Source organism: Tenebrio molitor, chromosome 8 (assembly GCF_963966145.1).
Source record: "Tenebrio molitor chromosome 8, icTenMoli1.1, whole genome shotgun sequence".
Lineage (NCBI taxonomy): Eukaryota > Metazoa > Arthropoda > Insecta > Coleoptera > Tenebrionidae > Tenebrio > Tenebrio molitor.
Genome location: NC_091053.1, coordinates 13,873,712 through 13,889,216, shown reverse-complemented (window position 1 = coordinate 13,889,216; position 15,505 = coordinate 13,873,712). Strand labels below are relative to the sequence as shown.

General features: G+C 38.3%; 1 protein-coding gene across 13 annotated transcripts in view; it reads right to left on the bottom strand.

Moving 5' to 3' along the window:
• The window catches only part of LOC138137123 (uncharacterized), an 86,392-nt gene that overhangs the window by 27,472 nt on the left and 43,415 nt on the right, over positions 1 to 15,505 (bottom strand). For 12 of the 13 annotated variants that reach the window (XM_069056419.1, XM_069056411.1, XM_069056407.1 and 9 more), the window contains 2 exons: positions 7,349 to 7,456; positions 1,171 to 6,906 (listed from right to left, as the gene is read on the bottom strand). In XM_069056419.1, the coding sequence (XP_068912520.1) occupies positions 1,171 to 6,906; positions 7,349 to 7,456 (5,844 nt within the window). Of the gene's footprint in view, positions 1 to 1,170; positions 6,983 to 7,348; positions 7,457 to 12,422; positions 12,595 to 15,505 lie in introns of those variants that run through there. The other variant, XM_069056416.1, reaches the window with a different exon arrangement.

Genomic DNA, 15,505 nt, shown 5'->3' with positions numbered 1-15,505 from the left:
TTATTTTTCATCTAAAAATATCGCGGAAAATCTGGCGACTGCGAATCCCTCTAATTAAAATGGATTTTTTTTTTGCAAAACAAAATCCTTCACTCAGAATTAATCCTCATATAATTTGTGGCTAATTAAACTCGCCAACTCTTTCATGTTTACAAGAATTTTCCACTATCCCGAACGTGTTGGATGTTGAATATACAATTTTGATTTGGAAGATCACGAGTGAGAAACCTTCACAAAAAAAATATAATTGGAAATTTATTGAGACTGCGGCAACAAAATGATCAGCGTCAGTTAGATAAATAAATAAAACGTGGAAAATATAACATCGCCTAGTTTTACAGAGTCAGGATGATGACTTCTTTTCAAAACATTGGATTACATAATTATAGGATTCATATTTATAAACTTGAAAATATACTAAATCAACAAACAGAAAATCGTGCCAAACAAGATATTTGTCTGTGATTGGGTCTCGACAGATTTACACTTTTGGTCCTCCGCTTTTCGAATCACCACAAAATCAAAATGGTGTCAAATCCATGCTATTAGTAATCCTCTTTATATTTAGTACCAAGATGCTTCCATGCAAGATAGTTATCGAGTTAAGACGTCGTCGAAGCGGATGCTGGTTAGTGCCAGGCATTAATTAGAACTTAAACTGCACCACCAACCTCTACAAAGCAAAAACCCTTTGGCAAAGACTAGCGCTGAGTCAATTTCGTGCAGCAAACTGTCGTTGTTTTGCGGCCTATTTTTGCTGAGGGCCCTGTTAATCCTTCGCGCTTCCTTGCAACATTTCCTGCGACATATGCAAGGTGGCGCACCTACGCCAATCTCTGTTAGAGGGAGAGTTAATGCGACAGGGTGCAAGGATTTGCCAGCGGACATTGTGAAAAGTGAAGCGTCAAGGTCGCGCGGCCGCCATTTGTCAGAAAGGCGGAAGATGAACAAAACTGGCAAACCCTTGCAAATATGACTCCGCCCACTCGAATAGCCCCCTGAGGAGTGTTTTGCGTCGATAATGAGTCTAATCTAAATTTAGACCGCGTTGATCGAGCCCGTAAATTTAGATCGCGTTAAGCGAAACGGTGACGTCAGACACGAGCCAAGCAACAATGGGGTAAGACACCGACAACAAACATTCAGCGATGCCACTCTCAAGCCACTCACCATCTCCCGCGCTATTTTCGGCGGCTTGCTGTGCGATATCGATGAACTCCTTCAAGTGCTTGGGCAAGTTCCCATCCGTCAAGTCTCTATCTTCGTCCGACTCGTCCCTACCCAGCTTGCCCATCTTCTGCTTCTGCTTCACCTTGTCCATGAACTCGTCTTGGATGCCTTGGCTCGATTTGGCCTCGAGGCTCGCGTCCACCGGAGTCACTTTGATGACTTTCTGTTGCTTGCGCTCCTCCATGGCGGCGATCTTCCCCATGTACTCGTCGTACATCTGCCTCCGGAAGAACTCGGTGGCGGCGGGCATCGACAGCGGTCGCGACTTTTTGGTCTCGGCGAAGTCCCCTCTGCGGGAGATGTGGTAGTCCTCGAGGTGGAAGTGTCGCGTGGGGACCATCTCCGTCGTCAGTTTCTGCTTCTCCTCCTCTAGCATCTCCAGTTCCCTCTGGATCTCGCGCTCCTTCGCCTCCAGGTAGCGCATCTGGTGCTCGTAGAACTCTTGCGGCAGGGAGGTGCGCCTCTGCGTTCCGGGCCCCATTCTATTTTCGTCTTTGGTCAGGTCCGACTCGCTCGTGCTCTTATTCCGAGCCAGTTGCAACCATTCTGACAGGTCTTTGGCGTGCAACCGCGCGCTCTCCGCTCTCGCACTAAGCCGGTGCGGTTCTTCCGCATCTCGGATGATTGCCAAAAGTCGATTACTCACGTCGGCCTTAATCGACGGCATCTCGCTTTTAGCTTGTCTCTCAACCGCGTCGTGATAACCTGTCCTATAAATAAACTTCTCGTGCAAATCTAGCAGCTTCGACGCTTCGTCGCCCACTTTCTTGCTTTTGTCCAGCTGCGATCTCTGCGTCGGGCTGAGACAGATCAAGACGCGAGGGTCTCCCTCGGTGGCCAGACCCACCCATTTGTCCTTCGCTGGAAGGTCAACGTTGCCGTTAGAAGGTTTGCGCATGAAAGCCGGCAGATTAGCTGGGGCGAGGAGGTTATTGGTGAGGTGCTCGATGCTGGAGGAGACATCGGCCAGTTCTTGCAAGATGTCGCTGCCGAAGGGGTGCGACATCAGGTTATGGATGCACAACTCGCGCAGACTTCGAGGAGAGTCGATATTGTCGTTGATCGAATCCATGTCGGCTATGGAACTGCTCATGGGGTTGTATTTGGCGGTGCATAGAGAGGTGGCTCTGCTTGAACTCCCGCTGCTCAGAGAAGGCGAGGGTGATGGAGCTGGGGGACTCACCACGTTGGAGTAGACTATGCTTTCGGGCAAGCGCAAACTGCTACAGATGTTTTCTATTTCCTTATTCAAGTCTTTTGACGGAGACTCTATTTGTTTGGCTTTCTTCAATTCCGAAGCACTTTTAGAGAATTTCTCTGCCTCCAAAGTCACATGAACAGGTTTGGAGAACAATTTCTCATCGGAATCTTCTACTTTACGAATTTCCACTATGTGAACTTTTGGCGACAATTTGGAGTCGGCAGCTTTATCCAAAGTGGTATAATCCGGTTTGGAGGGCAATTTCCCATTGGAACCTTCCACTTCTTTACGAATTTCCACTATGTGAACTTTTGGAGACAATTTGGAGTCTGCAGCTTCATCCACTGTTGTATGAATCGGTTTGGAGAATAATTTCTCCTTGGAATCTTCCACTTCTTTACGAATTTCCACTATGTGAACTTTTGGAGACAATTTGGAGTCGGCAGCTTTATCCAAACTGGTATGAGTCGGTTTGGAGAACAATTTCTCATTGGAATCTTCCACTTCTTTGCGAATTTCCACGATGTGAACTTTTGGAGAGAATTTGGAGTCGGCAGCTTTATCCAAAGCGGTATGAGCCGGTGTGGTGAACAATTTCTCAGTGGAATCTTCCACTTCTTTACGAATTTCCACTATGTGAACTTTTGGAGACAAGTTGGTGTCGGTAGTTTCATCCGTAGTAGTATGAACCGGTTTGGAGAACAATTTCTCATCGGAATCTTCCTTTTCTTTACGAATTTCCACTATGTGAACTTTTGGAGACAATTTGGGGTCAGCAGATTTATCCAAAGTTGTATGAATAGGTGTAGAGAACGATTTCTCCTCCGAATCTTCTATTTCTTTACGAATTTTCACTATGTGAACTTTTGGAGACAATTTTGATTCGGCAGCGTTATCCGTTGTTGCATGAACCGGTTTGGAGAACAATTTCTCCTTAGTATCTTCCATTTCCTTACGAATTTCCACTATGCGGACTGATGGTGTTTTTGAAGATAATTTTGAGTCAGCAGCTTTATCCAAAGTGGTAAGAACAGGTTTGGAGAATAATTTCCCAGTTAAGTCGTTCATTTCTTTGCGAATTTCCTCTTTGAGAATTCTTGGAGACAATTTGGAGTCGGCAGTTTTATCCAAAATGACATGAACAGGTTTGGACACCGATATTTCATTTGAATCTTTCACCTCTTTACGACTTTCTACTATATGGACAGATGATGTTCTTGAAGACAATTTACCGTTGGCAGCTTTATCCAAAGTAGTATGAACAGGTTTGGAGAACGATTTTTCATCTGAATCTTCCACTTCTTTACAAATTTCCACTATGTGAACTTTTGGAGACAATTTGGGGTCAGCAGCTTTATCCGAAGTAGTGTGAATAGGTTCAGAGACCGATTTCTTATCTGAATCTTCCATTTCTTTTCGAATTTCCACGATGTGAACTTTAGGAGACAACTTGGAGAAGTCAGCAGCTTTATCCGAAGTAGTGTGAATAGGTTCAGGGAACGATTTCTCCTCCGAATCTTCTATTTTTTTACGAATTTTCACTATGTGAACTTTTGGAGACAATTTGGAGTCAGCAGCTTTATCCGAAGTAGTGTGAATAGGTTCAGAGACAGATTTCTTATCTAAATCTTCCATTTCTTTACGAATTTCCACGATGTGAACTTTTGGAGACAATTTGGAGTCGGTAGCTTTATCCGAAGTAGTGTGAATAGGTTTGGAAAACGATTTCTCGTCTGGATCTTCCATTTCTTTACGAATTTCCACCACGTGAACTCTTGGAGACAATTTTGAATGTGTAGCTTCATCCAAAGTAGTATGAACAGGTTTGGAAGACAATTTCCCATCTGGATCCTTCATTTCTTTGCTAATTTCCTCAACGTGAACAGACGGAGTTCTTGAAGACAACTTTGAGTCAGCTGCTTTTTCACTTCTCGACATAACGTCAACACTCCTTTTGTTTATTGTTTCTTTCTGAGTTTCACACTTGTAGCTTTCCTTTGTGAAATGCTTCGAAGTAGTATTTTTGTCTTGATCCAGAATAAAATTGGCCGATGAAGTTTCCATGTGGCTGTTGTCATATTTTCTTTCACCTTTACTCCAAGATACTTCCCTTTCGTTTGGTTTGTTTACGCTTGAGGAAGATATAAACTTAGAAACTTCTTTTGGTTTAAATTTACAATACACTAGATCTTTCTTCTCTTCTATATTTACGTCAGTCTTACTTTTAGGTGGCAAAATTTCGACATCTTTGTCTATGTTGCAAGATACAACCAACCCCTTGGACGTATTTGCATCTGATGAAGACACAGACTTAGAAGATTCATCTAGTTCTAATTTAGAACATACCAAATTCTCTTTATCTTCTACCTTTCTACCTTTAGGTGGCAAGACAGTGGCATTTTTATCTATATTGCTAGCAATTAATTCTTTTGAATTATTTACTTCCGATATCGATGCAGATGTAGGAGTTTCATCTACTTCTAATTTAGAACATACCAAATCTTCATCTTCAATCTTGACGTCTTTAAGTGGCAAGACAACGACATTTTTATTTGTACTGCTAGATACCCTTACTCCTGTTGAGTCGTTTAGGTTTGATGAAGATATAGACTCCGGAGGTTCATCTTGTTCTAACTTAGAACATAGTGACTCTTTATCTTCTATTTTTACGTCAACTGTATCTTTGGGCGTCAAGGCACTGACAGTCCACTCTATGTCTTCTGCTTCATTCACTTCTGGAACAGTCTTGTTATCGGCCTTCAAAATAGAATCTTTTCCTTCTAAAGAAACTTCTATATCTGTGCCACCTTCAATTGGTACCACATCAGAAAGCAATAAATCACGAGATGAGTCTACTTTCACGCCTAAACTTGCTTTTGAAGTAGATTTGTTTCTGTCGGCTTCCCAAGTTGTGTAAACATCTGTCACAGAAGACTCTACTAAATCTGTACTATCTTCCATTTCTGAAATATTGTCATTTTTACGCAATAAATCACCAAAAAATGATTCTTTTTTGTTAGTTTGACTCACTTGCTGAGTCGCTTCACTTAGTTCTAATTTAGAACATTTTAAATCTTTCTCTTCAAATCGCAAAACTTCGATGCGTCCTTCTATTGCTTTATTTACATCCGAAGTAGACTTCGATGATTCCACATCTTCTACTTTTCGATCTTCTACAATCTGCGTTTGAGCAATTTCATTTTTCGGCGAAACGTCATCAGGAGTGGGAGGTGGAGTCAATTCTGCAGAAATCTCGCTCCTTACTTCGATCCTGTCAGTCTCTCGCTTAGAAACAGAAGTGTCACACTTTTTCTCCACAGAATCACTTGCAGATACCAAAACATCATTTCTCTTCACCGTAACTTTCACCTGTTTGGTCTCTTCCACAACTTCCGACTCCTTCAAATCTGGCACACTCGAAGTACTCGACACCAAATCATCATTAGTGTCTTTCTCGTCTTCGTTGTCGGACTTTGGATCCGGAGTGGTACTGTTCGAGCTGTCCTCCTCCAAATACACCACCTCCGCTTCAGAACTAGACTGGAGCGCACTCCCGCTGCAGATCTCGTGAGTGACACTCGGAACATCGATTATCTTCGTCCCTACAAGAATAGCAGGATTGGTGATGACCCTCCGAGTCTTGCGCGGTCGAGGCGGAGGTGGTACTTCCGGTTCCGGCGTCCCTTGCTTCAAGTGTTGGGTGACGGACAGCTCCCTGTCGCTCAAATCGCTCGTCTCTTCGCTGATCACGTCCAGAAAGCGCGGGTTTTGCGCTATGGGGGCGAAGTACTGCTCCAGGGCTGCTCGCTTGCGCGCCCTTCGCGACTTGACGCTCTCCATGGTGCTGGCTTCGCACGCTCGGAAGGCATCTTCGGGCGAGTTGACGAGGTTCAAGCCTTCGAGGAAGTTGCGCAGGTTGAGCTCTTCTTCGGGGGAGATGAGCGAGACCGGTTCGGTGGTGTACTTTTCGAGGACGAGCGACAGGGAGCTGAGGCTGCCGGTTTGGGGTTGCGGTTCGGCGATGGAGGCGGCGGTCTCCCACTCCACGTCCGATTCCGCTTCGGACACTATGGCCTTGCACTCTTTGTCTTCGCTTTCGCTCACTTCCGATAGTTCTTGGATTTTCACGTCGTCGTCGTCGAGGCTGCGACTCTTCACGGGCTGTTTCTTGGGAAGGGTTTTCGGCGAGTCTACGCGGTACTCATCCGGGTACTCTCTCGCCTCGTCGGGGCACTCTTTCGCATCGTCAGGGTACTCTGTCGCCTCCACGGGATCCTCCTTCGCGTCGTCGCGACACTCTCTCGCCTCCTCGGGACACTCCCTCGCGTCGTCGTGACACTCTCGCGTCCCGTCGCGGTACTCCTCCTCGACGATGGTCGCGTGAGTATTTTTCGCTTTCCTGCGTTGATTTCGCGCCCGCCTTCGCCGCGACCTTGCCCCGTTATCGGCCATCGAGAGCGGTTCCTCTCCGGTTCCTAGGCAAACACCGACGGACACATTAAGGAGACAACGGGAAGGAGCGTTAGTTTGCACTGGTCTTGGTTGGCACTTCTACAATTAAAACCTTTGACTTTGAACCGTCACAGCTGATGTCACGTTACGTAATGTATGTAAATTGCACCTATTTGGCGCGGGGGGATTGCTGGAAATTGTTAGCTGGCACTGCACAACACACAACACTGAACAGAGGAGGATTTTAGTCGGGCGAGGTGGACATTTTTATTGCGAAGCTATTTGAAGCCGCGCCGTGCGAATGCTGTTAACAATGATAAGGAAAATTTCATTGTTCCGGAAAACAATCGGATTATGCGATTAATGCGCCACTGGCAGAAATTAGTGTTACTGTAGACGCGGTACGGACCGGAACTGAGTCCGGGTGAAATGTTGTGGACTCGGGCAAATTGGGTCGTGGCTTACCTGACGGAGATGTGTACGTCGAGGGTGTGGACGAACTGGACGAACAAGTGGACGAGAGGGTGGACTTCTGCGAGACTAAAGTGTTCTTGTTTTGGTGGTTGGAGTCACCTGGAAAACACCATCCTTAATTTGACGATCTGTCTAATTCAAATTAGATTATTCACGACTCATTAATTTAGATAATCGCGCTCCCACATCATGACATGCTTCAACAGTTTTGCGAATTTCTTCGGGCGAGATGACAAACACAACAATTTTTTTTTCGGATGCAGTACTGACAATCAGTGCTTTTAACGCCCGTAATTATCCTGTTTCCGCGGAATTGCCCCCAAATTTGATCGTAACGTGCACAGGTCTGGCTCTATGTGTGTCAAGGTATTGTGAGCGGATATTTGCCATTATTTATGGCCAAAAATCTGCAAATGGTTGCAAAATGTGACAGGAATTATCGCACAACTTTATGAATGAGATAGTTATTTCCAAACATTTTTACTGTGTTAATTATGAAGGATTTGAACTTATTGTTCTGCCAGAACCGTGATACATCACGCTGAAGGACAGTCTCGCTTCTTTAACCCTGTTCGGAGCTGTCCATTATGTGAAATTAATTTAGTCTCACCTGTTGATTCAACAACTGTTCTCCGAAAAGTTTTATTCTTTTATGACGCGAACCCGAGCACAATGGGCAACTCGAAGAGGACTCTTTTTAGATTTGACTCAGTTTTCACTTTTTGTGATTTGTGTTGTAAATATTTTATTTAATTTGATTTCGAGGTAATAAAAATGTCGTTGTTGACACCGTTCAATATTATCAGAGTATTTTTTGCAGAGATGACCTTTGATGTGACCTAATCTGCGACGTGCCAAATTTGGTAAATGTTACTAATATTAAATGTGCGATCTAGACCCAGTTTCGAGTTTGTGTAAAAGAGATAAACGAAAGTAGTGTCGTCAAATTCTTGTAAGTGAGTATTTTTAGCAGCAATTATCCAAATCAAACAAACAGTGCGATTGCCAAGGTTTAGGAGTTTCCCGTGTGCGTTTTTCTGGTACTTCTGGATAATAAACAAAAAGGAATGGTGAATGATTTATCGCAAGAGAAAAATGGTTTGATATTAGGTTTAAATTAAGCATGAAGAGTAAAATTTTCGTTCTGGTCTGTTATGTTTGAAGCACTCTACAGTGAATTTTTTTTATCAATGAACCATAGGGATTTACATGGTGTAAACTTTATTTTGTGTTAATGGTTTTTCTACTGCTAATTTCAAAATTAACATTTGACTTTCTACATTTTTGCGGAGGTTTTGATTTTTTTAAATTTGACAGTTTATTTAACACTACGTAATGTACAAAATTGATTTGTTGAAATTTGACAGTCCAGTGGGTTTTTTAAATTTTGTATATTTATTATCATTAAACATCTTTATTCTTCATTTCTAACCTCTAGATAAACATGAAGTCTCAGGTTTTGCTGCTGAAATGGCTTGCAAACGCAAACATAGCAAATATAGTTCAATCATTTCGTCAAACTACGTGTTTAAAGGTTTAGCATTTGAAACCTTTGGCTCTTGGTGCAAAGAAGCCATCAATTTCACTAATGTCATCGGAAACCGATTTATCGCGGAATCAGGCGAATCAAAATCAAAGAAATTCCTTTTCGAGAGGATTTCCCTTGCCATTCAACGTGGAAACGCTGCAAGCATTGGGGGCACTTTTCCAGATTCCGCAAGATTATCGGAAATTTTTGTATTATAAAACAAAAATGTTTATGTAATTATGTTATTAAATCCTTTTTCTGTTTTTTTTTTAATTGTAAGTATAGCTGAAAATCTTTATCTCATGAGATTTTCATTCATCGTCATTTAAAAATTTGAGTAGTTAAAGGTTTTGATTTTTTTTATAGTTTTTGTTTTTTAATCTAGAAAATCTTTCTTTCAACTCTTTCATATTGCCACCCAAAAGTTCATATAGAACTTTTCAGAAAAAAAATTGTCAGAATAGTATAGTGTCCAGAAATTAAATTTTGACAGTTGTGGTAAGTACTGGAATTTGAAATTAATAAAAAAAAATAATATTTTTTTGTTATTATTTCCATTCCCTGCCTATTTTCTTTTTTAATTTTTTCTTTTAAGTTAAACAATGTCTCTTAACTGTTTCAAATTTGCACCTAAGAAAATCATGTTCTAAAATTTGTTTTTTTCAGAGCTTTTTCTTTTTTTTTCACAATAAACTAACCTGTTCTTGGGCAAGATGGAAACTTGGATAATGTCATTTAAGGATACTTTGTAATTTCAGAATTTCTGAAGTTAACAAATTTTTTTATCAGCTTTTTTCTTTTAATTTAGTTTAGACAATCTGTTTTTTAACTGCTTTTATTTTGTCATCTAAAGAAATCGATGGTTTTGGACTTCTCGGACTAAAAAATAAACAATAAACGAAAAATTTGAATGTTAAGGCATTTTTGGCAAGAACTAGAACAAAAAGCAATTTTATTATGTCTATTACTGGTTAATCAAAATGTCATACAGGGCCTCTAAAAATGGAAGACACTCAAAATTTCGACAGTTCTGGCACTCAGAGAGATTTACAATACATACATTGATTTTTTTAAAATTATATTTACATATGTAATTATATTTTTATTATTCATTTTTAATTGCCCAGTATGTATGTTTTTTATTTTTTTTTCACTGTCTATTAAGCTTTATTTTGATGAAATAAAAATTTGATTATTGCCATTATCGGACTCATTAAAAAAAAATTGTTTTAGAACTTTTCAAAAATTTTCAGTCTAACATAAATTTTTAAAAACAAGAAGGTAATCTTTTTTTTTAATTTATAAATAGTTATTTATGTAACAAGTGAGTAAAGTAATACTTTTTTTTGCGAGAACGAAAATTTAGCGAAGCGAGAGCGCAAATCCGCCGAGTAAAAACAAGATACTTTACTAACGAATTGCATACAGAACATTTTTGGCGTCCGTTATTAAATGCACAGGTTTTTTCATTCATTCGCGTTCATAAAAAACTTTTTTTTAACGCAAATGCGTGAAAAAATGAACCGCTATGGCACTTTTTTCAACGTTTCTAGATCGATTCAAAAATCACATATTTTATGTGGGGTATTAATTTCTGGACACCTTATATGACGTTTACGCTAATCAGTAATAAAGACAGTGAAATATGATACAATTACTTCATCTTCAAGCGATCGAAAACCGCCTCTTTGTGTATCTCTATAGAAACAATTTCTCATGATTTATTTTTCAATAATTACACGAAATAAGTATTTACATATTTAATAAGTAATTCATCCCTATTAAAAAAAAAGCATCCAAAAAAGCGAAATTATTACCCAATATTTAAACGGTGCCACTGTGGTGTAACACGAGTCGCCCATGTGAATATGGATGGGAGATGTCAAAATCAAAAATAGCCAGATGGCCGTTCAACGTTAAAAAGCAAACTTTAGACTTTAATAGAGTTTACCACATAATATTTTTTAACCTTCAAGTCTTAATACAAATATTGCAACAAAAGAACTAGGAATTACTGGTGCCTTAAAATTTTAAAATTTTACTGTAACTGCAGCAAAAGAAAATAAATGAGTTCAGTTCATGTCCGATTTTTTTTGTGATCCGCTAGAAGATAAAATAGTATATATCATTCAGAGTAGAAGGTCCTTTTGTGCTTCGCCCAGTTGCCGACCTCGACATCGTCTCGGTCTTCAATCACTGGGCTTAGCACAAAAAGGCTCACTTCTACTCTTAATGATATAATATACTATTTTCTACTTCTTGCCAGAAATGCCTTAATATTCTAATTTTTGCAATATAAATTTTTAATTTATTTTCAAAAATTCTAAAACAGATTGTTTAGGTGGTACAGTAAAAGTGTTAAAAACTAAAAAACAAATAAAACTCCTGCAATTTTGAAATGATACAATCCGGGAATATAAATGAACTAGTAATTTATTATACGAGTTTTATAATTATAAGACACCATTTTGTCGCACGCGTGACTTATAAAACGAGTATAATATGTACAATATTTTTTCTATTTTGCCCCTTAGATTTAAAAAAAGTTCAAAACATAATGCTAGGAAAATTATATTTGGCAAATATAAGGGTTGGTACCGCTGGTAAATAGATGAACAATTGTAAGTTTTGAATTTAAAGTGTAGTGAAGTGCAGTGATCACGTAGCAACAACTCACTATGCGTCACTGCCAACATTAAAAATTTAAGTAAATGTTCCTGAAACGCGTATCGAAAACACCTCCTTTTCGAAACCCGTTTGAGTGTTATACTGACTGTGTTATAGGTGCAAAATAGAAAAAAAAATCTCATCAAAGTAGAGATTTTTTTATGGTGAAAAAAAAACAAATATTTTATCTGGAGGTTAAAAATATGTATACATAGATAACAAAGGAACAAAATAAAAAAACTTTCACTCAATTTCTGGACACTCTGTATCACATTTTGATTTATCCGTAACAGACACAGTAAATTAACCAAATACATACATACATACATATGCAACTTTTTTTAATTTTTGCCAGAAATTCCTTAGCACTTTAATTTTTACAATCGCATTTAATTTGTTCTAAGTCTTTTGATTCTCTATTAAAATTTTAAAATGCAAAAACAAATGAAATTGCATCCGTACATAATAAACATGTCGGTATTTGATTAATGTTATTTCTGCTAAGTCTGATATACCAGGAATTTGTAAACGAAACACAATCCACAAGAAATTTTGAAACAAAGTATTTCTGTTATGACTCGCGGTGTGTTTACAAACAAACCACAACAATTCCATCGCTATCTTACGAGTACGAACGGCGCCGACAATCCAAGCGCACCAGAAAAATACCACTCGAGGCCTGTTAATTTTGCAAAAAAAATTCAACAACAATAGACGCACACCGCATTATAAAAATCCAAACGCATTGTATAATTTTTACCGGATATGCACAATAGCGGGCGTCCACAATCGAACAGTCATAATTACTGCATTCGTGTTGTTCCTGTTCGTTTCATCCCGCAAAAAGAAAATAAAAACGAAGAGACTTACGGCACACGAGATTAATCCAAAAAAACGAAAAAATCACAAACCAACTGTCACGACCGTCCAATCATCGCAAACTATCCGATCGTGTGTCGTGGGTTATCTGGTGGCCGATCAAAACGGACCACGGGATATGTCCCACTACTTCTTCCGGCTCCGGACCCCGGAGAGGGAGCGCCGCCGCCGGACCGTGTCCGGAGCCCGCTCCTTAAAATTCGACAATAAAAAGCGCGTTTTGCATAATAACCCTGGCTGTTACACAATCTGCGTGATCCGATTGATTGTTCGAATAGGAACAATCCGAGGGGAAGTTGTAGCCGATTACGCAAACGTGGACCGTAATCGGGAAAAGAATGGGCATTGCGTGGGCGCCGAATCGGTCACACTTAATTGGGTGAGCTTTGGAAGGTCCACAAAGGTCAGAGATGGGAGGAAACGGGCCTGGAAATTGTGTTGCCGCGGTATTCAGGCCGCCGGAGTTTTTTAAATGTAAAGCGACAAGCTCAACAACGTCAAAGCTTGACGGTGGTTAGTCAATAATCAAATTCGAATTCATTTAAATCTGACTGTCGTTGATTTGACAAAAAAAACATAACACGTTAACGGATGAAGACCATTTTTTTACACCTATTACAACTTGTTGAAACATTGATTAATTAAGTGTAAATTAAGTGTCTAAGAAAATTATGCAATGAGATAGTTAAAATAGGACTACCTAGGTATAATTTATCATAATTTTAAATTAAGAACTAAGTGGGTTGAATTTAATCACGACTTAGAATTTTGTCTGTTTAATCAGGAGAATGGTTTTTACTAAGAGTGTTTCGTTTTATTGGATATTTCTTAGTGTAATAAATTGGGAACGAATTAGAAAAAAATGTTCGATGTTAATAAGTAAATAACTCCTCTTGACAACAAAAGCATTAAAGTTAATTTAGTTTTGAGGAGAAGTTCCCGCAATAAATTGAGAAGCGATCAAAGAAGTTAAGAAATTTAAAATAGGAAACTTAATGCAAACTATGTAATTGCTGTAAACTAATTTAGGAAATTAAGATGTTTTTAAAATTTTTCTGAGCAGAAGCTAAATTCAATTAGGTAAGTGTAAATTAAGTAAAAAAATTTATATGTAGAATTAATTTTTTTACTTAAATACTTCGTTATTAATTATGTACTCTCATTATTTTTTTGGCGTCCGTTATTAAATGCACAGGTTTTTTCATTCATTTGCGTTCATAAAATATGTGATTTTTGAATCGGTCCAGAAGCGTCTCATAGAGGTTCATTTTTTCAGGCATTTGCGTTTTTTATGAACGCAAATAAATGGAAAAACCTGTGCATTTAATAACGGAGGCCAAACAAATTTTGTATGCAACTCGTTAGTAAAGTATCTTTTTTGTACTGGACGGATTTGCGCACTCGTTTCGCTCGTGGGTAAATTTTCCTTCTCGTAAAAAAGTATTACTTTACTCACTTGTTACATAAACAACTATTAACTAATTTAACTACGACAAAATTAAGAGTAATTCAGGCTTGAGTTAATATTCAGTAAACTGATTTTAACTGAACATTTTTATATCTTTCCTCATACAAAAGGATTAAAATTAATTATTACATAATTGAGAAATAAATTCTTGCGGTAAATGAAATCAATTTAATTAATTCATACACATTTGGATGGTTGTTCTAGAAGATCTGGTTCTGCTGGTCTTTCAGGCGAAAAATTAAAACACAAGAAATATTTGTTGTAATATTAAATTTATATTTGATATTAATTAGTGAGCAGTTGCTATAAAAACAAATGAATATTATAAATAGTTTTGAATAAAAAATAATATAAACAAAAAGTCTGTCAATAGTTTATTGAATTAAAAGGATTCTTCTAATAATACTACAAAGGGTTATGGGCCCAGAAGAATATTAAAAGAAAGAAGATTTAATAGAAGATGAGTGGAAATGTAATAAGAATTGAACCACTGGGAAAAGAAAATTATGATACATGGAAACTTCAGATGGAGGCAGTTCTCGTAAAGAACGAAATGTGGGGATATGTAAATGGATCTATTGAAAAACCAAATAATGAAGAAAATACGATTTGGGAAGAAAACGACAAAAAGGCAAGAGCAGATTTAATCTTAGCGATAAATCCCAATGAACTAAGGCAAATAAAAAATTGTGTAACTTCAAATGGAATATGGAAAAAATTAAAGGAGCTTTATGAATCAAAAGGTCCTGCAAGAAAAGCTACGTTGTTAAAACAACTAATAATGTCCAAAATGAATGAAGGAGAAACGATGAAAAATCACTTAAATAATTTCTTTAATATCATCGATAAATTAGAAGAAATGGAACTAAAAATTGTAGATGATCTCGTAACAATATTGTTACTGTATAGCATTCCAGATTCATATGAAAATTTCCGGATCGCAATAGAATCTCGAGATGAGTTACCGAAGCCAGAAACACTGAAAATAAAGCTTACGGAAGAATATGAAGCAAGAAAAAGTAGAGAAAATCAAAATTCTCCGGGTGCTCTATTAATTAAAAAATGTTATAAGAAAGAAGATGGACCAAAATCATCAAAGGAAAATTTAAGAAAAAATAATTTCAAAGAAGCATTCAGATTTAAATGTCATTATTGCAAGAAAATAGGACACAAAGCTGAAAATTGTTGGTCAAAAGCCAAAGCAAGAAATGAAATTTCGAAAAAGGCAGAAGTTACCGAAACAGTTCTTCAAATCAATGGAACCAAATCAGAAAGCCAATGGTGGTGTGTGGACTCAGGAGCGTCTTCGCACATGTGTTCATCAAAACATCAATTTCAAAATATCGCTCAAAATGATCAAGTCCTAAATTTGGCAAATCACAGTTTCACAAAAATAAGAGGAACGGGAAATGTGAAAATAAAAGTGTCAAATGAAAATAATTTACGATCTGTCAATTTGAATAATGTCATGTATGTTCCTGATTTACGTTCAAATTTATTATCTGTCGGAAAAATCACAGATAAAGGTTCAACGGTGATATTTGAAAACAATAAAGTCTACATCCTTGATAAAGATGGAAAAGAAATCATGATTGGTCAAAAAAGA